Below are 23955 nucleotides of genomic sequence, written 5' to 3'. Positions count from 1 at the left end.
AGAGAAGCCCCAGGCCAGTCCCCGGGAAGCCCCTGATGCTGGGGGTGCTCTCAGCATCCTGAGTGAGCTCTGATGGAAAACAACGCGTCCCAAGGGGTGCCCCCCCCCAGCCACATGGTAGGAGGTGGGGCCTGGGGCCTGGGCTCACCTCGGTGTGGGGCATAACTCTGCCCACACTTTCTGCCTTCTGCTCCATGGTGTCCTCGGGAAAGTTCATGAAAGTGACAGGACTATTTTCTGTGGTTCCATAAGCCACCTAGAGGGTCCAGAAAGGGTATTTGGAAGGGAGCAAAGGGATGGCGGCAAGATGGAGAAGTCTCCCTGGGGAAATGGGGAGGAACTCGGGGGAAAGAAGGCAGTGGTTGAATGGTGGGACGAGTGGCATAGTCGGTAGAGGTCAGAGGTCAGAGGTCAGGAGGCAAACCTGACCTCTGGGATGGAGCCCAAACTAGCTCAACGAGCAGAGTCCCGAGGTCTGAAATAAAACTGAGAGCAGGGAGGCTACTGGCTTCCAGGCAGGGCGCCCAGTCTCCACAATTCCCTGGAGCAGCCATACGCTTTAGCCTGTGGCTCCCAGCAGCACCAGTGCCCCAGCCCCAAGGCGTCTTAGCACCGGCTTCCTGAATTCAGGCCGTAACATCCCCTGGCCCTCCCTTCCAAGCTGAAGGGTCTGAAAACTTGATGAGAAAGCCAGCCTCCCCTGGCCCAGCTGGGAGCTATAAACACAACCCACCCACCCACCAGACTCCTGGGACAAGTGCCTAGCCTTGGGATAGGTGCGCCCCCCCCCCCAAGTTCTGGAAAGTTTCCTGTACATTTATTTTCATCAAAATAAAAATACAGCCAAAGCAAGGATTTAAAAAGCCAGTGGCACACACCCTCCCCCCACTCTCCCCCTTCTAGTGGTTGGAACGTCCTGAGCCACAGAAAACCAGAAGCCAGCCTTGGAGAAGCCTGAAAACCAGGCAGTGTTCTGGGCCGACTGTGACCCCCAACGCGTGAAAGGAGCTTAGGAGAGGGGTAGGTCTCCCCACCTGAATGCTGGGTGAAAGGAGAGGGGCCAGCTACCCTCTCTTCTTGGTCCCTTCCAGCCAGCAAAGACACCAGACCTTTGTTCGTCCTTCAGCCTCACCCCGTTCCAAATTTCTTCTGTGTCAGGGGGCATGACTCAGGCACAGCTGGGGTCTGGCAAGATCTGAGGTCTGGCTCCTCCCCTCACCCCCCAAAACAGACAAGAACCCCTACCAGTCAGCCCAGAGCTTGCTTTGAGGCCAGAGCTGAGACGCTGCCTACCCTCCCCTCCCCTTTCCACAAGAATCTGGACACCGTGGCGGGACAAGTGGACACAGAGATCTGGTCAGCTGGGGCAGGGCTGCCCACAGGACCTGGGGTCAGGAAACCCAAGCTGTCCAAGGGCTGGTCCTTTGTAGCCAGGACCCAGCCCCCTCACCCACCCTCACGTCCTGGGGCCACTGCCCAGGTGTGGCTTCTGCCAAGTACACCTTGGCGCCACCCTGGCCGCCATCCTGAGAGAGCCCCCCACCTCCCCCGGGGAGGGGGGCGGTTCCTGACCGCCGAGGGGTGGGGATGAAGAGATGGGGACATTCTAGGGAGATTAAGGACAGGGAAAGATGGTGCGGCTGTGGCCTTCTGGTGTGTTTGCCCAGCCCTGTGGGTCACTCCCCTCACCACCAGGTCCCACTCTTCTGATTACCTTCACCCGTGGCAATGGGGCATGGGGGTGCCGGGGACGGAAACGCGAGACCAGGGAGAAGGGGAGGGCGGGGGGCGGGGGAGGTGGGGGAGCGCCTGGGAGAGAGGAGCCATCGGACCTCCAACCTCTCCAGCCTCCTGAGGGTTGGCTGCGGGTGCAGCCGGAAGGGGGAGCCCGACGCCAGAGCAGCTCTCACGCTCCGCCGGCGCCGCACAAGAGCCCCATTAAAGCGCCGCCGGCCGGCGACCGCGGCGAGACTCGCGTCCGGCCGTCCGGCCCCACTTCCTCCCTCGCTGGGTCCAGGGCACGCGGCCGAGCGTGTATGGGGGGGAGGCGTGGAGGCTCAGACTTGAGCAAACAAATAAGTTCAGGGACCGCCTCCCTCTCTGCGGTGTAAACTCGGGGGCCCTGGACACACCCATTACTGCCCCCACCAGGAAAGCAGGGGGAAAGGAGGTCAGGGCTGGGAGGGAGCGAGATCCGAGGGCAGGGAGATAGGGGGGGCCGGGCTGGGGACTGAGGTTCGGGGACCTGGGTCCAGCCGCGCACGGTCCTCAGGGTGAGAGGGCCCCTCCCCGTCGAGGGCAGGGGCGCAGCTCCGGGCGGGAGGGAGTTAACCCGGTGCCCTCGCGGCTCCACGTAGGAGCTGGCTCCGGCTGCCGGCTGCGGTCAGGGCCACCGTATAAATAGGGCGGGAGACCGAGCGCCGAGGACTTGCAGCCGCCCCCAGCCCCGGCCCCTGGCGTCCCAGCCATGGCCCGCCAGATGCTCTTGCTCAGCCTCGGCCTCCTGGCCGGCCTGCTGCCGGCGCTGGCCGCCTGCCCCCAGAACTGCCACTGCCACGGCGACCTGCAGCACGTCATCTGCGACAAGGTGGGGCTGCAGAAGATCCCCAAAGTGTCAGAGAAGACCAAGCTGCTCAACCTACAGCGCAACAACTTCCCAGTGCTGGCTGCCAACTCGTTTCGGGCCATGCCGAACCTCGTCTCGCTGCACCTGCAGCACTGCCAGATCCGCGAGGTGGCCTCCGGCGCCTTCCGCGGCCTCAAGCAGCTTATCTACCTGTACCTATCCCACAACGACATCCGCGTGCTGCGCGCTGGCGCCTTCGACGACCTGACCGAGCTCACCTACCTCTACCTGGACCACAACAAGGTGACCGAGCTGCCCCGAGGGCTACTCTCCCCACTGGTCAACCTTTTCATCCTGCAGCTCAACAACAACAAGATCCGCGAGCTGCGCGCAGGCGCCTTCCAGGGCGCCAAGGACCTGCGCTGGCTCTACCTGTCGGAAAACTCACTCAGTTCCCTGCAGCCCGGTTCTCTGGACGACGTGGAAAACCTCGCCAAGTTCTACCTGGATAGGAACCAGCTATCCAGCTACCCCTCGGCTGCTCTGAGCAAGCTGCGGGTGGTGGAGGAGCTGAAGCTGTCCCACAACCCCCTGAAAAGCATCCCAGACCATGCCTTCCAGTCTTTCGGCAGATACCTGGAGACCCTCTGGCTGGACAACACCAACCTGGAGAAGGTGAGCTCCTGGCTGCAGAGCTCTGCCCTGGCTCCTTCTTCACTGCCAGGAGGCCCGGGGATCCAGGGCCACAGCTGGGCACCGTCCCCTCTTCCCTAAAATTGCCTCTTCCTGTGGCTAACTCCAAGGTGAGGAGCTCTGCCACCTCTGTCCCTCATCTTGTCCCGTGCCTGCCCCAAATCCTGCCCTGCTGCCCCTAGTCCCTAGTCTCTGGCACGGCCCTCCTAGGATTCCTACTTAAAAACAGAGCCGGGGCTGCCCTGGCCCCACCAGTAGGCCCCAAGGAGGGATGTCCAGGGCTCCCAAACTCCTTGCACAGCAGCCACCTCTTCCTTTTGGGCCTTCCACCCGTCCTTGCTGTGTCCCCCACCTCCACCCCGCCCCAGTCTCCAGTAAACCTCCCACCCCATAAAGGAAGGTTTGTTTATTGAGGAGCCTTCCAGAGGAGCTGGGCACCTCAGGCCCACAAAGAGACCCTGTTCCTGGTGGGGAGAGTGCATGTGTGCTAAGGTGGGGTGGGGGGCTGGGGAGTGAGGGGGAGCACATAGCTGAGGAAGGCCTCCTCCGTGCCTCCCAGAGATGTCCCCCACCCCCCCAGTCCACACACACACATGCCACTGCATTCCCAGGTCCATCTCAGCCGAGTGGGGACCAGGGGCAGGCCCCAGGTTGCAGGCATGGCACCCAGGGGCTCTGTGAAGGGGCAAAAGCAAGAGCCACTCATCGTTGCCAACCTTTGGCACCAGGACCCCAGGTGTCTCCCCTTAGGGAAGGTGGGCTGTGCCCCAGGACACTCACGGCCCTTTGCCCCAGGACACTCACGGCCCTTTGCCCACCCTGGTCACCAGACCCATCACTTGGCTGCATCCTTCCTTGCTCAGTCCTTCCTCCCCTGTGATTCCCTGGCCAGGTGGGGCTGCCTTGGCTCAGGGTGGCGTTCGCTCTGATGACCATCTCCCGCACCTTGCCCTGGTCCCTGTCCTATACCAGAGGGATTTTCCAGTCCCAAGGAGGGACTAGGTGCGGGCGATGGTCATCAGAGCAGTCTGATTAGCAGGGAACTCCACATCTCTCCCTGGGCCGCAGGCACGGAGATGAGAGCAGCATGGTACCTGGATGGCAACCAGCCTTTGTCTGGGTGGACGGTGCCTGCCTGAGCCTGCCCTTCTTTGGCCCCAGCCACTCCCCAGCAGAAATCAGAGTCCTCTGTGGCCCACCACTGCCACACTGGCCTTTCAGTGGGATGTAGAACAGGGCGGCAGGGGCTCATTTGGGGCGGGGAGGGGAGGCAGGAACTGTGACATCTGGGCCAAGATGTGGGCACCAATAGAATGTTTCCTCTGGAGTCAGCCAACCTGGCCAAAGGCTCCACCAAGGTGGCTCCACAAATAGTGTCTGGCGGACGGTGAGGGAGCCGTGAGGACAGAGCTGGGGGACATCCCATGGCCCTGGGGGCTGTGGGGAGACTGGGCCCACGGCCCATCCCACCAAACACTGACCAGCTTCACTGTGTGCCAGCTTGCGCCTCTGGGACCAAACTCTGGCTGCCTCCCCAGTCCCAGTGTTTGTTCAGGGAGCACGGTGCCAGGGGAAGAGGAGCTGGGTGTGGTTCTGCAGCTACTGTTTACTCCCTAGTGCCACTCTGGGCAAGGGACTTAACCCTCCCCCCCCATCTCCAATCTACATATTGGAAATAATACCACCTATCTCAAAAGGTCATTGTATGGATTGGATCTGAGACAACTGAGTCACACTGTGAAACTTCTCAAGCTGCCACTGAGGAGTCCAGGGAAGGACCTACCCCTCGGGGACCACAGAGCTGGGAGAGGCAGACCCCTGGGGCTGGGGGGCTTAGCTCATGCCCACTTCACTCTCTAGTTCTCTGACGGTGCCTTCCTGGGCGTGACCACGCTGAAACACGTCCATCTGGAGAACAACCGCCTGAGCCAGCTGCCCTCCAACTTCCCCTTTGACAACCTGGAGACCCTTACCCTTACCAACAACCCCTGGAAGTGTACCTGCCAGCTTCGGGGACTTCGGAGGTGAGAGCCACCCCCATGTCCCCCCCCAGAATCCGCCCTCACGTGATGGAGTGGACACACTGGCCCTGCACTAAGGCATCCTGGGCACACATCCTGGATCTGCTGCCTAAGAAGTGCAGGACCCTGGGAGTTTTCCGTTTGTTTTGTGTTTTTGTTGTTGTTGTTGTTGTTGTTGTTTGTCTTTTTGCCATTTCTTGGGCTGCTCCCATGGCATATGGAGGTTCCCAGGCTAGGGGTCCGATCGGAGCTGTAGCCGCCGGCCTATGCCAGAGCCACTGCAACTCGGGACCTGAGCCGCATCTGCAACCTACACCACAGTTCTCGGCAACGCCGGACCCTTAACCCACTGAGCCAGGCCAGGGATCAAACCCGCAACCTCATGGTTCCTAGTCGGATTCGTTAACCACTGAGCCACGATGGGGACTCCTCCCGTTTGTAAAATGAAGGTGACAGTTCCAGACTGCCCGAAAGCCAAGGCAATCCTAGCCCCCATGGCTGACGCTCCTCCCTCTGGTCCTCTTACCTCTCTTCCCCAATCCCAGCAACTCTCTGTCTCTCCAGGTGGCTGGAAGCCAAGACCTCCCGCCCTGATGCCACTTGCGCGTCACCCGCCAAGTTCAGGGGCCAGCACATTCGGGACACGGATGCCTTCCGCGGCTGCAAGTTCCCCACTAAGAGGTCCAAGAAAGCCGGTCGCCATTAAACAGGTGGGGCCGGGTGGGCAGGTCCCCCATGCCCTCTCTGGAGCTTCTGGAAGTGAGGAGGGTGTCCCAGGACGGCCCGTCCCCACCAAGGAAGGGCAGGCAGACCCTCCATTTTGCAGGGAGAGGAGGGGAGGGTTGGGGCTCCCCTCTGAGGGGGCGATAGTACTGTCCGGGACTCCCACTCCCACCGCTCTCTGCAAACTTCGTCTGGGTGGCTGGAGTCCTGACACCAATCCTTGCCTCACCACAGGTCCTGACCCAGCCGGTCCTGGTGACTGGCCTCTGCCTTCTGCCGGAGAAACTACTGACCCTCCCACCTCCGATCCCCACCTTCTCCCCACAGCCCCTGCTGATGCACAGAGCTGTCCCCACCTAGACACGTCCTGGCAGGGGGGACTCAGGCACCCCAGCACGAGCCCAGCTCCACCTGACAGTGAGAGCTCCATCATGCCTGGCCCCACTGCCATGGCTTCTCTCAGAGAAGCTGTTGCTGAGACTCCCAAGTCCTTAGCCATCAGGATGGCTACCCTTCCAGAATCTTCCTCTCTTCTCCCCTTTCCCTGCCACTTGGAAACAAACATCAGATCCTTGTTCCCCCCCCTTGCTTCCAGGAAGGGTCTTAAGGGCCTGCCCCCAACTGTGCCAGCACCCCCCCCACCCCCTGCCAGGACACTCTAGCAGGACACCGGTGCTTTGCCACATACCCTCCCAGGCTGCATATTTTCCCCCCAGATGTCTATAAATATAAATTTATGTATGTATGATATTTACTCCCTCGTCACCTATCTCTGTGACTTGCCAGCCACTGATGAGGTCAGACTGCATTTTCTCACATCCGCTTTCTGGAATGATGGCCAGCCAAAGGGCCTTCCTTGGAGACCTTCCTGGCCTCCTCCCCGCTCCCATCAGTCTGTTCTCACGCAGCCCCAGCCTGCCCTCAACCCCCAGCCCTGCCTCCACTCACCACCAGCTCCTTCATGTTCATCTTGTTGATGATGGCGCGGATCAGCTCTGGGGGTACGGGTGACCCGGCAATAACACCTGGATCAGAGAAAGAGCTGACACAGCTCCCACCTTCTCCGGGCCCAGTGGACCCCCTCTTCACCCATGGCCCTTTAGGGGAAATAACATTCCCTTCTCTCCCCGGACCCTGGACCTGGCAGGTGGCCTTGGGCTGGTAACTAGGGACACTGACTGGCCTCCCTCCCACCCATGTTTCCACAGTGGCCTTCGTGCCCCCGAAATGAACGATTGGGCTCAAATGCAGTTCACTGGGCCAGTCCTGGCCTGGCCCCCCTTGGCCCGATCCCACCTCCACAAATGGCTGAGATGTCGTAACTGGAGAAGTCCGGTTGGTTCAGAATGTCCACGAACATGGTAGGGGTGCCATACAGGAAGGAGCCTCTGTATAAGGAGGGGGTACGTCTCAAAATCAGGTTCAGAAGTAGAAGGGAACAGCCCCTTCGGACCCACCCCACCCTGACCCTACGGCTAGGGCTGAGACTCCAACTCTGGGGAATGGGCAGGCGAAGCTCCTTGGAGGGAAGAACTGGTTCTCCTCTGGGAGTCCCCCGCTACCCCATTTCCATGTCTCCCAGTTGGAGGGAGGAGACGTCTGAGAACGGGATCGGGGCCCAGGAGTGAGGAACCGGACGGGTCTCCTCTGCCCCCAGGTAGCTGCTCACTGATGCTCACCTCTCTCTGCTAATGGCCTCCAGCGCCTTCTTGCCATCGAAGACCGGAGAGGACAGGATGAGGGTGACCCCATGCATCAAGCTCACCATTGTGCCCCCCACGGAACCCAGGCAGTGGTACAGGGGGGTGGGCAGGACCATCCTTGACTTCTCTGCCGTCTGGAGATGGAGGCAGGAGGCTGGGTCTACTGTGGGGCCGGAAGCTCTGGAAGCCAGTTCCTCTAGCCAGCAGGGGGGAGCCCAGCAGGCGGCCCGCCCCTGCAGGATGCCAGGAAGCCCTGGCTGGGCCGGCACCCCCTCACCTTCTGTGACAGTTGCAGGCGCTCCCCTATCATGTTGGAGTTGTTGACGATGTTGTAGTGGGAGAGCGTGGCCCCCTTGGGACTGCCGGTTGTCCCCTGCCAAGAGAAGCAGGTGATGGCTTGGCTCCTTTTGTCCCATCTCTTCCCCCCCACCCCCGGGCCACGGCATGCAAGAGCAGTGCACTGGGAATCGGAAGACTGGGACCTTGGCCCAGACCCATTCTTTCGTTCCGTATGTCCTCATGAAGGTTTGCCACGTGCCAGGGGTTAGGATCCAGAGATGTGGAAGACACGGTCTACCCTCATGCCAGAGAGGCAGAGAACTCTGAGGCCCACCAGCAGATGCCCTCTTTGGGCCTCAGTTTCCCCATCTGTTAAATGAGGGGCTCTGAATTGTGGTGGCTCAATGTACCTGTCCCTGTGCCAGGGACGAAGGCCAGGGGAGGACAGGTGACAAGGACACCAGTTGCTGCTGTTTTCCAGGGCAGAGGGGACAGCTAGGTCCAGCCCAGGGAGAAGAGCGTCTGCTCTCCCGATCTCCTCTGCTGCCTCCTCATTCTCAGGGGAGGGTGACTGGGTCGCAGGGGGGGAGGGTGCCAACCTGGGCTTGGGACCTGAGACCTCTGCCCTACCGAGGTGAACTGGATGTTGATGGGGTCATGGCAGGACAGGAACTTCTGCGTGTGCCGGAGCTGAGCCAGATGCTGCTCTTGATTGCCAGCTGCCACCACGTCATCCAGAAACAGGGTCCCTGGCAGAGGGGTGTCCACTGAGATGACGATGGTCAGGTCCGGGAGCCTGGGGTAGGCAGCATGGCAAGAGTCAGGGCTGAGGGAGGGCCCCCAGAGATGCCAGCCTCATCCCTGGGGGGTGGGGGAGGGGGGAGGGAGGCTGCACGATGCACCCCTCCCAACCCGGGATACCCCCACCTCTGGCTCTTCAAGGCCCCTGGCTTGGCCTTCTCCACCTCTGGACAGATCTGCTTCAGGATGTTGTAGTACTGCTGGGTCTTGAATTGCTTGGGGAACACGAGGGCTTTGCAGCCCACCTGTGGAAGAGGAGGGCCCCACCACCACCACAGTCAGCAGGAAGCCCCCGCTTGGGGTTCTGGTGGAGTCCTAAGGGTTGCTCTCTCCCCCCCCACAATACTTCCCTGACACACACAGGCACCTCCCCCCAACACACACCCCATCACCACCACAACACACGCACGCGCGACCCCCAACACACACATTAGCCCGTCGGACCAGCCACCCCCTCTTCCCACCCACGTACAGCCTGGGTGTCACCCATTTGGGCATGCCTCCACCTCACCAGCCCTCTGTGACAACTGGAAGCCCCCTGTGCCAGACACCAGCCGGCCCCAACGCCCCCACCCCAAGAACAGACTTACCTTCTTGAGGGCATACTCCAGCTCTGGAGCCTGGTAGGCTGGGTTCACGGACACCTGGTGGAGACAGCAAGGGTGCATCACGTGTCCTGGGCAGACGTGGTCCCTCTCGATGCCCTCCACCCTCAGAGGCTGCAACCCGTACCTTGGGCCTCCTTGGTGGGCTTCAGGAAAAAGCACTAGCTGGTCTGATACCAGCCAGGCATTGGTGTGATTTGGGGGCCAAGGATCCAGGGGCCTGTCCTGAATGATCCCCCCCAGGACCCTCACACCCCCAGATGTGCAGGCAAGGCCCTCCTCACCAGAATGATGCCTGCCTGGGCTGTGGCCAGCTGAATGAGTACCCATGCATAGGAGTTGGGTCCCCACATGCCCAGCCGGTCACCCTTGCGGAGGCCGATACTCAAGAGCCCAGCAGCAGCTTTGTCCACCTGGTGTAAACAGACGGGGCACAAAGGGGTGAGATGTGGATGAGCAGAAAGGGGCCCATGATGCCCAACTCAACCTTTGGCCCAGGGGTTCACATCAGAATCACCTGGGAACAAGGACAGGCAGATTCCCAGGCCTCAGCAGATCTGGAAGGTGCCTTGGGACCATGCATGTTAACTAGGGCCCCAGGGGAACACCCATCATGGCTCAGTGGAAACGAATCTGACTAGCATCCGTGAGGATGCAGGTTCGATCCCTGGCCTCGCTCAGTGGGTTAAGGATCTGGTGTTGCCATGAGCTGTGGTGTAGGTCGAAGATGCGGCTCGGATCCCGCATGGCTGTGGCTGTGGCGTAGGCTGACGGCTACAGCTCCAATGAGACCCCTAGCCTGGGAACCTCCACATGCTGGGTTGCGGCTCTAAAAAGACAAAAAAAACCCAAAACACAGGGCCCCAGAAATGACTGAGGCAGGAGGCACCCTCTGCCTCAGCCCTGCCTCTTCCCCTGACACCCCTCGGGGCTTTCAGGCAGACCCAGCATCCTGCCCCAGAGCCTGGCACCACCCTCAAAGCTCCACCCACCCAGCCAGGGCAGCCTGGGGGACCAGCACTTGTCCACATCGAGGGTTCAAAGTCAGGACCCACCTGCTCCTTGAGCTGGGCAAAGGTCAACCTTATGTTTTCGTGGAAGACAACCAAGGCCTCTTTGTCCGGGATCTTCTGTGCTGTGGCATCCAGGCACCACCCCACAGTCTTGTTAATAAGGCGCAATTTGGTGTTGCCCTGGATGTAGCTGAGGCCTCCGATGGGCAGGGGGGCGGTGTGATCCACCTCTCCAGAACTGTGGGGAGAGGGGTTATAGGCTCAACAGCCCTGGGCCAGACCTTCCTGGCACCAAAGGCCTGACCCACCCCACTGAGTCACAACGTGTTTGGGACACTCCAGAAATGTCTGACCACCCCATCCCCAGGAACTATTACCATTTAGGAGCTGATGTGCCCTTGGGAAAGCCAAACCCGGAGCCTGACTCCTTGTCTTTTTTTTTTTTTTCTTTTCTTTTCTTTTCTAGGGCTGCACTTGAAGCATATGGAAGTTCCCAGGCTAGGGGTCTAATCGGAGCTGCAGCCGCCAGCCAACACCACAGACACAGCAATGTAGGATCCGAGCCACATCTGTGACCTACACCACAGCTCACAGCAATGCCAGATCCTTAACCCACTGAGCAAGGCCAGGGATCGAACCCGCAACCTCACGGTTCCTAGTTGGATTCATTAACCACTGAGCCATGATGGGAACTCCTGACTCCTTGGCTTTAATCAGAGAGCAGTTTCTTTCCCCAACCTAGTCCTCAGTTTCCACTCGACACCAGTGGCCTGGAGCCTTGTTGCCAAAACCCCCGAGAAGGCAAGCTGAGGTCGGTCACTCTGCCTTGACTAAGCAGAAAGGTGGCCTGGGAGGGCCAGGAACAGCTTTATCCTAGACACTGCTCCATTCTGGTAAAGAGATCCCTGGGTATATGTCAAAACCCATAGAATAGTCTTAACACAAGGACTAAACTTTAGTGTAAATTATAGACGGAAGTCACTAATAATGTACTAATTGCAACAAATGTTCACTAATTGTAACAAACATACCACACCAGTGCAGTCAAGGAACTTGTGCCAGACTGGGAGGGTGTGGGTATAAAGAACTCTAGGTGAGATCTGCTTGGTTATTCTATAATGTGATAAGTGCCTATTAATTATTAAAACTGTCCGGAGTCTATCGCTTTTTTTTTTTTTTTTTTTTTTTAGGGCCACACCTACGGCATATGGAGGCTATGAGTTGAGTCAGAGCTGTAGCTGCTGGCCTACAGCACAGCCATGGCAAAGCCAGATCCGAGCTGCATCCGTGACCTACGCCACAGCTCATGGCAACGCTGGATCCTTAACCCACTGAGTGAGGCCTGGGACTGAACCTGTGTTCTCACGGATGCTAGTCAGATTTATTTCCACTGAACCAGGACGGGAACTCCTGAAGTCTATCAATTATTAAAGCAAAAACAGGAATTCCCATCATGGCTCAGTGGTTACCGAATCTGACTAGGAACCAGTTCGATCCCTGGCCTTGCTCAGTGGGTTAAGGATCCGGCGTTGCCTTGAGCTGTGGTGCAGGTTGCAGACGCGGCTCGGATCCCGCGTTGCTGTGGCTCTGGCGTAGGCTGGTGGCTACAGCTCTGATTAGACCCCTAGCCTGGGAACCTCTATATGCCAAGGGCGTGGCCCAAGAAAAGACACACACACACAAAAAAGGTGCCCAGCAGTCCAAGGATCACAGCCGAGGCCGCGTGTGCCCACTTGCCTGCCCCAGGTGACAGCCGCTGGCCTCCCACCCAGGTCCGGGTGGGAGTGTGGCAACTCTCAGACCCCATTCTCATCAGAGGGGTGGGCTCCAGGAGCCGGGCCTTCCAGGCAGGCCTCCTCCAGGAGGAGGACCCCAAAGACCCACCCTGATGATTCTGTCCTGCAGCTGCTGAGCTGAAAAGACCAAGCGTAGCTTTCACGGATTAACCACCCATGGCCTGTCAGGGAGGTTCTAGGAAGAACAAGGTACACAGGACAGCATGGGAGCAAAGCTGGGTTTCCTTTGGGAGAAGACACCCCATCTCACAGGAGTGTGGGTCCCAGTGCAGGCTGCCGGGGATGCTCTCCTGACTTTGGTGACATCGGGTCACACAGTGGGGAGCAAGTGAGCCCCGGGCTGGAGCTGGGGGGCCCTGAGTATTTCATCCCAGGTGTGCCACCAGCCGGGTAGGTGGCGGTCACCTTTGGTGTCCCATGGCATGTCCCTCAGCACGTCTCTGGTTTCAGCTGCCGGGATGGTTTCCTTGTGGTTCTGTTTGCCCAGGGACTCCCTCAAGTCTCCCCTTCTGTGGGACAGATCCGGGTGGCATCAAGTCCTAGAGGCAGGACCCTGGTGGCCTGCACACACTCATGTTGACTCCTCTTCCTCTCTCCGCTCCACACTCCCTCACTCCCGCTTCCCAGGATGGCAAACAAACCACCTGCAGCCAAGTCCTTGTTCTCAGAAGAATCCAAGTTAAGATACCTGTGCTTCCCCACCTTCGAGTCTGAGGACTTAGGTCAATGGTTATCCTCAAGAGGATGCTATCTAATTACCTACCTGGGCAATCTTCTCAGAGGGCTGTACCAAAGCCAGGTGGTCCCCTCAGCTGTGCCAGGGCAGAACACAGCCCTGCCACTTACAGGGTGACAAGCTTAAAGAACTGCTGAGGTAGTTCCCCCATGGTCACCATGACAACCCTCAAGAGAGGCAGTGTACCAAAATGCTTCCCTCAGACATACTGTAGAGGGCATTCATTTTTGCCCACTGGGAAACAGATATGCTCTTTTCTTTGGATTTGCCAAAGTGAGAGTTGCACGAGCAAGCTTGTGGAGAAAACCTGCTTTAAGAGGAAAGCCAGGAGTTCCTGTCGTGGCTCAGTGCATGTTCGATCCCTGGCCTTGCTCAGTGGGTTAAGGATCCGGCGTTGCCCTGAGCTGTGGTGTAGGTTACAGACATGGCTCGGATCCCGTGTTGGTGTGGCTGTGGCTGTGGCTGGTGGCTACAGCTCCGATTCGACCCCTAGCCTGGGAACCTCCATATTCCGCAGGAGTGGCCCTAGAAAAGGCAAAAAGACAAAAAAAAAAAAAAAAAAAAAGGAAAGCCAACACAGGGGAAAGCAGGAGGGATGGAGAGGGACAGAGGCAGGAAGACCCAGTGACACAATCTTGGGATTTTTCAAATACCTATAGACCCAGTCATGAGTTGAGTCTACCTTCCTCTGGATTGTTCACTGTCAAGAGTCAATAAGTCCCCTCTTTAAATTTAAACTAGTTTGGGGAGTTCCTGTTGTGGTGCAGCGGAAACGAATCAGACTAGTATCCATAAGGATGCAGGTTCTGTCCTTAGCCTCACTCAGTGGATCGGGGATCTGATGTTACCGTGAGCTGTCGCATAGGTCGCAGCGGTGGCTTGGATCCTATGTTGCTGTTACTGTGGCTGTGGTGTAGGCAGGCAGCTGCAGCTCTGATTGGACCCCGAGCCTGGGAACTTCCATATGCCATGGGTAAAAAGCAAAAATAAATAAATGTGTGTGTGTGTGTGTGTGTGTGTGTGTGTGTGTGTGTGTGTGTGTGTGTGTGTGTGTGTGTGTGTGTGTGTATACACTTAAACTAGTTTGGAAAAAAAAAAAAAAAAAAAAGCCGAACTCCATTTGCAACAACATGGATGAAACTGAAGGGCATTAGGCTCAAGGGAAATAAGCCAGACACAGAAAAGACTAACATTGCATGGTCTCACTTATATGTGGAATCTGAAATCAAACAAACAAACGTCAGCCAGTCTGAGTTGGGTTTCTCTTGCTCTCAACTGGTGAATCCTAACTACATACATTTTTTGCATTCAGTGGCTAACCAGTGTCTTAGCAGCAGCCCAGCATCTGGATCAGAAGGCACAGAAGTACAGGTCTCAGCCAGTTTAATGGTTTCATTGTCAACAGAGCATTAAGATTGGGGCGGGGGGTAGGGAGCTCTGCCTCAAAACAGGGACCCTCCTCTCTCAAAATGACCCAGAGTCCTGTCTAGTCTGGCACGTGATTTTCTGCACATTGGCCATGGTTTTCAGTGGCCTCTTTTTTTTTTTTTTTTTTTTTTTTTGGCCTCACCCATGGCATGTGGCCAGGCATCAAACCCGCGACCTGAGCCACTACGGTGACAATGCCAGATCCCTAACTTGCTGCGCCGCAAGAGAACTCCTTCAGTGGCCTCTTGGAATGTCTAGTTGACAAATCAACAGGTTGATTTATGTGCCCCCCGTTCCCCAGGAAAAAAAATCCAGTTCAATTGCCCGTGTATGATCTCCTTTATCTTCACAGTGGCTCTGATAAGTGCTGTGACAGAGACACCCCCCACCCCCGTAGTCTCTTCTCTCTTAATAATACCCCCCCCCCAGCCAGCATTCTCTGGTGGTGCAGTGGAGTAGGATTCCAGCATTGTCACTGCAGAGGCTTGGGTTGCTGCTGTAGTGTGGGTTCGATCCCTGGCCTGGGAACACCCACATCCCATGGGTGCAGGGAAAAAAAAAAATTGAAAATAGTGGAGTTCCAACTAGTATCCATGAGGATGCAGGTTCAATCCCTGGCCTCAATGAGTGGGTTAAGGATCCGGTGTTGTCATGAGATGAGCTGTGGCAGAGGCCCACAACTGCAGCTCTGATTCGACCCCTAGCCTGAAACCTCCCTATGCTGCAGGTGCAGCCCTGAAAATAGTAATAATAATAATAATAATACACCCTTGGATGTTTACCTGTCCATGGCCACACGCAATAGAAACTACATTTCCAAGCTTCCCCCTAGCAGGTGATCTGGTCCAAGAGTAAAGTTCTGGCCAATGGGATTTTTTTGTTGGGTTTTTTTTTTTTTTGCCATTTCTAGGGCCGCTTCTGCAGCATATGGAGGTTCCCAGGCTAGGGGTCGAATCGAAGCTGTAGCCACCTGGCCTAGGCCAGAGTCACAGCAATGCAGGATCCGAGCTGCGTCTGCAAACTACACCACAGCTCATGGCAACGCCGGATCCTTAACCCACTGGGCGAGGCCAGGGATCAAACCCGCAACCTCATGGTTCCTAGTCAGATTCGTTAACCACTGCGCCACGACGGGAACTCCTGGCCAATGGGATTTAAGGAGAGGTCATGTGTGCAGCTTCTGAGAAGAGCCCTTAAAGGGAAGTGCATCTTCTCTTTTTCTCTCCCGCTGGCTGGAGTGCTGCACATGACGGGTCTCTTGGACCACATGGTGAGTGTGGGCACCGCAGAGCAATAAGACAGAAGAGCCTGGAGCCTAACAGCAGGGTGCACCACGCCAGCCCCAGACTGGCTGTCTCCCAGCAGAACAAACTCCCGTTTCCTAAAACCACAGCGACGGGGGTTCTCGGATACACACGAAGCTAATCCTAAAAAAATGCAGATGTGAATTGTGAACTCTCATTCTCTAGATAAGGAAACTGAAACGCAAAGAGATCAAGTGGCTGCCCAGCTGGTAAACAGCTGAACCTGGAGTGGGGAATCCAGCACAACGGCCCCAGTGCCACAGCCATGCCTGCCCACCCTCCACCCAAACCGGAGAGAAAGTGTGGCGTGGGTAACTCTCTTCTTCCCACTCTGGATTTAGTCCCTGTCTGATCTCCAGAGATGGTCTTATCTCAGTTTTATTTTTGCCGCAATTGTGTACTAACTGAACCCAAGAAACCGCGACTGGGGTAGGGCAGGGTTGAGGTGGAAACGAGTTGCTCCTTCAAAGGATTTAAGAGTACTAGAAACGTCTATCAACGCGATTTGCTCATAAACTTAAGAACCACCCATCATTTCAAAAACCCAAGTGCAAACACCACTGATTCTACTTCCCTCCTTCCTCAAACACAGCCCCAACCCCTTGGGCAACAAGGGCAGCCACTTTTTCTATCCTTAAACAAAGTAGCAGATATCCCATTTCACCCTGAAAAAGACAATAAAGAGACCTGGTTTTTATTTGTTTGTGGGAAGTTCAAGGAGTTGGGGGGGCAGGGGGGACTGGCAGTGCCAGCTGCTCCCAACCCAATTAGAGTAAATCTTTGGACTGGGTGTTGTAAACCGCCAGGTGGGGTTACGTCAGCCAGGTGGGAGCTGCGAGGGAACTGGAGACAAAGCACAGCCCCACCTAAAGGTGTCCTCAGAGAGTTGGCATGGGAGAATCCAGGCCCGGATCTGCTGCTGATTTCATAAAAGTCAGGAAACCAGAATTTTTTTTTTTTTTTTGGCTTTTTAGGGCCGCACCTGTGGCGTATAAAGGTTCCCAGGCCAGGGGTCTAACTGGAGCTACAGCTGCTGGCCTACACAACAGCCACAGCAATGCCAGATCCAAGCCGTGTCTGTGACCTACCTGCACCACAGCTCATGGCAACGCCGGATCCCCAACCCACTGATCGAGGTCAGGGATCGAACCCACAACCTCATGGTTCCTAGTCGGATTTGTTTCCGCTGTGCCTCGATGGGAACTCCTAAGAAACCAGAATTTTTTTTTTTAATTTTTAAATAATTCTTTTGACTCTTCATTTTGTGGGACCAATGTGTTCACCATTTTGTCCTCAGCGCCTCACAGGGCCTAGAATGTAGGAAGTGCTCAAATAAATGAGTAAATGAATAAATGCTAAATAATGCACACATGGAGTTCCCTGTTGTGGTGCAACAGGATTGGCAGTGTCTTGGGAGCCTTGGGAGGCAGGTTTGATCCCTGGCCCGGCACAGTGGATTAAGGATCCAGCCTTGCTGCAGCTGTGGCTTAGGTCCGAACTGCAGCTTGGATCTGCTCCCTGGCCTGGGAACCCCATATGCCATGGGGCAGACAAAAAATAAAATAAATAAATAAATAAATAAATAGGGAGTTCCCGTTGTGGCTCAGCAGAGACAAATCTGACTAGGAACCGTGAGGATGCGGGTTCGATCCCTGGCCTCGATCAGTGGGTTGGGGATCCAGCGCCATGAGCTGTGGTGTAGGTCACAGACGCAGAGATGTTGCTGTGGCTGTGACATAGGTCACAGATGCAGAGATGTTGCTGTGGCTGTGGCGTAGGCCGGCGCTACAGCTCCTGATTCTATCCCTAGCCTGGGAACCTCCATATGCCACAGGTGCAGCCCTAAAAAAAAAAAAAAAAAAGAAAGAAATTAAATAAATAAAGGACATAGGAGTTCCTGTCGTGGCGCAGTGGTTAACGAATCCGACTAGGAACTATGAGGTTGCAGGTTTGGTCCCTGCCCTCGCTCAGTGGATTAACGATCCGGCGTTGCCGTGAGCTGTGGTGTAGGTTGCAGACGCGGCTCGGATCCCTCGTTGCTGTGGCTCTGGCATAGGCCGGTGGCTACAGCTCCGATTCAACCCCTAGCCTGGGAACCTCCATATGCCGTGGGAGCGGCCCAAGAAATAGCAACAACAACAACAACAACAAAAAGATAAAAGACAAAAAAAAATAAAAAATAATAAAGGACATAACAACCCAATTCAAAAATAAGCAAAGGACTTGAATAGATATTTTTCCAAAGAAGCTATGTGAATAGCCAACAAGCACAGGAATTGCAAATCAAAACCACGAGATACACCTTCACACCCACTAGAAAGTCCATAAAGAAAAAACCAAAATAACAAGTGTTAGTGAGCACTGGAGAAATTGGAACTCTTTTTTTTATTTGTTTTGTTTTGGTGTCTCAGGACTGCACCTGCAGCATATGGAGGTTCCCAGGCTAGGGGTCAAATCCAAGCTGCAGCCACTGGCCTACACCACAGCCACAGCAACTTCAGATCCTTAACCCACAGAGTGAGGCCAGGGATCGAACCTGCGTCCTCATGGATACTAGTCCGATTCATTTCTGCTGAGCCACAACGGGAACTCTGAGAAACCGAACTCTTACGCATTGCTGTAGGAATGTAAGATGGTGTAGCTGCTCTGGACAACAGTTTGGTAGTTCTCCAAAGAGTTAAAAATAGAGTTACCACCTGACCTGGCAATTCAAAAGAAGCAAAACCAAGTGTTCAGATATTTGTACACAAATATCCATAGCAGAAGTGAAGTCAGCCATACAATGAGACACCAACATCAAGTGCTTTCACGGACATGTGGAATCTGAAAAAAGGACAGACTGATCTTCTTTGCAGAACAGATGCTGACTCACATTGAAAAACTTATGGTCTCCAGAGGAGACAGTTTGGGGGGTGGGGGGATGACCCTGGGTTGTGGGATGGAAATCCTGTGAAATTGGATTGTGATGACCATTATACAACTACAGATGTGATAAATTCGTTTGAGTAATAAAAAGATTAAATTAAATTAAAAAAATATATATATATTCATAGCAGTACTATCCACAACAGCCCAAAGGTGAAAACCCCAATACCCAGCAGTAGATAAATGAATGGATAAACGAAATATGGACTCTCCCTACAATGGAATATTACTTGACCATAAAAAGTAATGAAGTATTGATACATGCTACAACACGGATGAACCTTGAAAATATGGTATGTGAAAGAAGCCAAACACAGAAAATCCCATATTGTATAATTCCATTTAGGTGAAATGTCGAAGTTAGACAAATCTGTAGATACAGGAAGTAAAGGAAGGAATTCCCATCGTGGCTCATTGGAAACGAATCTGACTAGTATCCATGAGGACGCAGGTTCCATCCCTGCCACCGCTCAGTGAGTTAGGGATCCAGCGTTGCCCTGAACTGTGGTGTAGGTCGCAGATGAGGCTCAGACCCCGAGTTGATGTGGCTGTGGTGTAGGTGGGCAGCTATAGCTTCAGTTCGACCCCTAGGCTGGGAACCTCCATATGCTGTGGGTGCCACCCTAAAAAGGCCAAAAAAAAAAAAGGAAGGAAGGAAGGAAGGAAAGGGGAAAGAAAGGAGGAAAAAGAAAGAAAAGTAAGTGGTTGCTTAGGACAGAGGGGATGGAGGATAGAGAGGTGATGGCCAAGGGTAGGGGGCGTTTTCTTTGAGACAATGAAAATGTTCTAAAATTGATTGTAAGGGAAGTCCCATCGTGGCACAGCGGAAACGAATCCGCCTGGAAACCATGAGGCTGTGGGTTTGATCCCTGACCTCGCTCAGTGGGCTAAGGATCTGGCATTGACGTGAGCTGCAGTGTAGGTCACAGATGCGGCTTGGATCTAGCATTGCTGTGGCTGTGGTATAGGCCGGCAGCTGTAGCTCCCATTGGACCCCTAACCTGGGAACCTCCATATGCTGCGGGTGTGGCCCTAAAAAAGACAAAAGACAATAAATAAATTAATGAATTAAACTGATCATAGGGATGGTTGCACATATTAGTGAACATACTGAAAATGATTTAAACAAACACCTTTAAAAATAATGCACAAAATTCTACTCCAGGGTATATACATCCACCAGAAATCATACATGTGCTCACTGAAAGACAGGATATTTATATTATCTCCAATATGGAAACTACTCAAATACTCATCAGTGGTAGAAGAGAGAAACAAGGTCCTACTGTAGAGCATAGGGAACTATATTCAATATATTATGATCAACCATAATGGAAAAGAATATTCTTTAAAAGTTATACACACACGCACACGCGCACGCACACACGCACACACACACACACACACACAATTGGATCACTTTGCTGTGCAGGAGAAATTAATATAACATTGTAAATCAACTCTAATAAAAACAGTTGAATAGACTGTGATTTATTATTTGCAATGTTATAAAATGAGAGCAAACGAACTATGACTATCCCAAACAATATGAAATCCATTTAAAAAATGTTAAATGAAAAATGCCAGGCAGAAAAAGGCATATATTGTCTGATTCCATCGATACGTACAAAACAGGCCAAACCAGGAGTTTCTGCTCTGGCACACTGGGTTAAGGAAACTGCACTGTCTTTGCAGCGGTAAGGGTTTGATTCCCAGCCTGGTGCAGTAGATTAAGGATCTGGGGTTGCCGTAGCTGAGGTGTAGGTCGCAGCTGTGGCTCAGGGTCCGTCCCTGGCCTGGGAACTTCCATATGCTGTGGGTGTGGCCAAAAAAAAAAAAAAAAAAAAAACAGGCAAACCAATCTATGCAAGAAAGCAGCCAAAATCCATGCAGCCAACTGGGTGCTGGCTTTACAAGTGTGTTCAGTCTATGAAAAACTCATCAAGCTAGCACATAAGATGTGTGTACTTTTCTGAATCTATGTTATATGTCAATGCAAAGTTTAAAAGAAGACCCTCCTAGGGCTTAAGCCACTGTTGCTGTAAACACAATTCATAACCTAACTGTAGCAACAGGCTGTGGTATCTATTTGCCATCCTGTCAGAAAAATTAAAGCAACACGTTATCTCTTCTGTGCAAAATCCATGCATACATAAATAAATAAAGCCAGGCAAGCCAAGTAAACACATCTGTTTGTGATTTCCACCTTAGAAATTACTCAAGAAAAGAAATAAGTGCATTTTTTTTTCTTTTTTGGCCACCCCGTGGCATGTGGAGTTCCCAGGGGCCAGGGATCAGATCCAAGCTACAGCTGCAGCAATGCCAGGTCCTTAACCCACCGTGCCAGGTCTGGGATCAAATCCTCAAACGCAGCCCAGTGCACCAGAAAGGCAGCCGATCCCTGTTTTGCCACAGCAGGAGCTCCAATAAGTGCCGTTGGGTTTTTTTTTTTTTTCGGTTTTTTTTTGGCCGCCCTGCAGCACATGGAGCTCCTGGGCCTGGGATCAGATCCAAGCCACAGCCAAGAACTAAGCTGCACTAATGCCTGATCCACTGTGCCAGGCTGGGATCGAACCTGCATCCCAGTGCTCCCAAGTCAATCCCACTGCACCACAGCGGGAGCTCCAATAAGTGCCGTTTTGAGTGGAGCAGGATTTTCCTTTCTGAGAGTTTCAATAGATGAGAGAGCAGTGCGTGTGCCCTCTGCGTGGTACACCGTGACTGCTGCCCACGAAACCCGTTTCCTCCGTGGATACATATTTCCCCACGTTCAGGAGCAGCTCAGGACACACTGCCTACTATTTAGAATGTGGCTCACTGGATGCAAGGCTTTGGTCCAGAAGACAGCCCCCCAACTGGAATATTGTTCCAGTGGGAAACTCGGAGCCACCTGATGATAACTACTTGACAGTGTAATTTCCAAGAATGTCTATAGAGACGTTTAATGACAAGTCAGGAGTGTAATGACTCTGATTGATGAAACAGATGGGCACACTCAGTGGGGAAGGGCAGAGATGGGCAAGGGATGTGAGGAACCGAAGGAAGGGGCAGAAGCATGAACATCTCCCCTGTGAAGCTGTCAGGCAGGTTTTCTCAGGCAAATCATCCCAAGGGCTCTTATCCCTGTCTTACAAGTGGAGAAAATTGAGAGAGAAGTTAAGCCACCTGTCCAAGCTGCCACCCTAAAAATGCACTAAAACAGCCTCATCACTAGATCACAAACAGCTGTCCACTAAAACAGACAGGGGACCTTGACACAGGAAACACGACAATAACCAAACTTGCAGGAGAAGGAAGACAAGTGGCCAGTAAGCATAGAAGAAGATGTCTATATTACAAATTAAAGCAAAATAACCGCAAGAGATCAGCAAAGACAGAAAATATTGATATTATGATGTCTGCAATTGATTTTCCAATGGCAGCCAAAAATATGTGTGCACAGAGTTCCCACTGTGGCTCAGCGGTCACAAACCCCACTAGCATCCATGAGCACTCGGGTTCGATCCCTGGCCTTGCTCAGTGGGTTAAGGATCCAGGTTGCTGCAAGCTGCAGTGTAGCTTGCAGATGTGGCTTGGATCAGGCGTTGCTGTGGCTGTGGCGTTGGCTGGCAGCTGCAGCTCCAGTTTGACCCCTAGCCTGGGAACTTCCATATGCAGTGAGGGCGGCCCTTAGGAAAAAAATTAAAAATTTAAGAATTTTTTCAAAAATATGTGTGTGTCTATAAGAAGGTTTCTACAAAGAGCATTATTAGGGAGTTCCCACTGTGGCACAGTGGGTTAAGAACCTGACTACAATATGAGAAAAAATATATATATATTATAACTGGGTCAATTTGCTATACAGCAGAAATTGACAAAACATTGTAAATCAACTATAATTAAAATTTTTTAAAAAAAGAACCTGGGAGTTCCCATCGTGGCACAGCAGAAACAAATCTGACTAGGAACCATGAGGTTGCGGGTTCGATCCCTGGCCTTGTTCAGTGGGTTGAGGATCTGGCGTTGCCATGAGCTGTGGTGTAGGTCGCAGACGTGGCTCGGATCTGGCGTTGCTCTGGCTGTGGCATAGGCTGGCAGCAACAGCTCCAAAGAGTCCCCTAGTCTGGGAACCTCCATATGTTGCCCTAAAAAGACCAAAAAGACAAAAAAAAAAAAAAAAAAGAAAGAAAGAAAGAACCTGATCACAGCAGCTCAGGTAGCTGCAAAGGCATGAATTTGATCTTGGCCAGCCCAGTGGGTTAAGGATCTGGTGTTGCTACAGCTGTGGCACAGGTGGAAGCTTTGGCTTGGATTCGATTCCTGGCCTGGGAACTTCCATACACTGGGTGCAGCTGTGAAAAAAAAAAGGGGGGGGGGATTATTCATTTTTATGGATAAGGTAAGAGTTCCTTTTCTTAAGCTTCCAAATTTAAGGGTGGCCACACTGGGTCCTTTTCTGAATGTAGCGCTCTTTACACTTTACTTTTTACCTCTCCTCTGGGGGTTGTGCAGGGGCTGGAGCAGCAAACCTGAGCCTGAGGGTGCCACAGGCCCATGGAGAAGCACCCCCACTTGGCTCCCACCTCCCAGCCCTCAAGTCCGCATTGGTTTTTTCCCGTGCTTTATTTTGTGGCATCTGATTAACCTTCCTTGCTGCCTTGGATCCCATGGTGCCAGGTCACCTCTCCTGGCACCAGGCATGATGGCTTTGCATCCTAATTTCACAGTCACTGGTTAAAGCAACCTGGAAAGCCTTGTGCCCCAGGGTTGGCTCTGCCCAGTACAGCCTAGCCTAGCCGTCCAGCAGGCCCTAGACAAAAAACACGAGCTGGCTGGCTCAGGGAACTCCTGTGAGGAGCCGTAGCATTCTGTGACATTTTAGGGCTGGCACCTAAAATCAGAACTAGAATTCTCTGTGGGCACCAAGGATCACAGCTCCTGACAGGATCAGGCAGAGACCAGAGGCAGAGCATGAGGGAGCTCTGAAGGAGTCATGGGGGCAGGGACCTCAGCAGACAGGCCTGCAGAATCTAGTTGAGGAAGAAGCTGTTTGTTTTGCCTTCTGTTACGCATTACCTGCTGCCCAGAGGCTCTTGGAACCTGGGCCAGGACATTACAGGTGAACCCTCCCTGCCAGAGGCTGGAATTGCCCCAGATCTGGGGCAAGAACTCTTAAACCTTTCAGAAGCCTCCAAGAAGGGAGGGTGACTGGACATGAGGGACCCACGGAACCGCAGGAATGTCCCCCACAATGAGGCTGACCCCCTGCTCGCCTGGGCAGGGTGCCATGCCATGCCACCAGCAAGAAGGCTTTAGAAAGAAAGTGGAGATCAATAGCCTGCTTTTGTTCCAAGTCATGCACTGATCTCTGTTCCTCCCGTCA

General features: G+C 53.9%; 2 protein-coding genes across 2 annotated transcripts in view; one reads left to right on the top strand and one right to left on the bottom strand.

The window, feature by feature from the left end:
- ACSF2 (acyl-CoA synthetase family member 2) overlaps positions 1-23955 on the bottom strand; it is a 38125-nt gene that overhangs the window by 3586 nt on the left and 10584 nt on the right. The window contains exons 2-11 of the mRNA XM_003131573.5: positions 10447-10642; positions 9676-9804; positions 9377-9430; positions 8913-9031; positions 8616-8781; positions 7984-8079; positions 7683-7840; positions 7300-7391; positions 6952-7028; positions 149-256 (exon numbers count right to left, since the gene is read on the bottom strand). Coding sequence (XP_003131621.4) covers positions 149-256; positions 6952-7028; positions 7300-7391; positions 7683-7840; positions 7984-8079; positions 8616-8781; positions 8913-9031; positions 9377-9430; positions 9676-9804; positions 10447-10642 — 1195 coding nt within the window. The remainder of the gene's footprint in view (positions 1-148; positions 257-6951; positions 7029-7299; positions 7392-7682; positions 7841-7983; positions 8080-8615; positions 8782-8912; positions 9032-9376; positions 9431-9675; positions 9805-10446; positions 10643-23955) is intronic.
- CHAD (chondroadherin) lies at positions 2425-6757 on the top strand. Its single transcript, XM_005668885.4, has 4 exons — positions 2425-3241; positions 5120-5283; positions 5845-5990; positions 6238-6757. The coding sequence occupies exons 1-3, from the start codon at positions 2468-2470 to the stop codon at positions 5984-5986; spliced, it is 1080 nt and encodes a 359-aa protein (XP_005668942.1). The 5' UTR covers positions 2425-2467; the 3' UTR covers positions 5987-5990; positions 6238-6757.

This window comes from Sus scrofa, chromosome 12 (assembly GCF_054392235.1).
Source record: "Sus scrofa isolate SSC_HxYL_T2T_F1_AM1 chromosome 12, Sscrofa_HxYL_maternal_Yorkshire_Landrace_v2.0, whole genome shotgun sequence".
In the NCBI taxonomy this organism is placed as follows: Eukaryota; Metazoa; Chordata; class Mammalia; order Artiodactyla; family Suidae; genus Sus; species Sus scrofa.
Note: the sequence above shows the minus strand (reverse complement) of the source record. Positions and strands in the feature narration are given on the sequence as shown.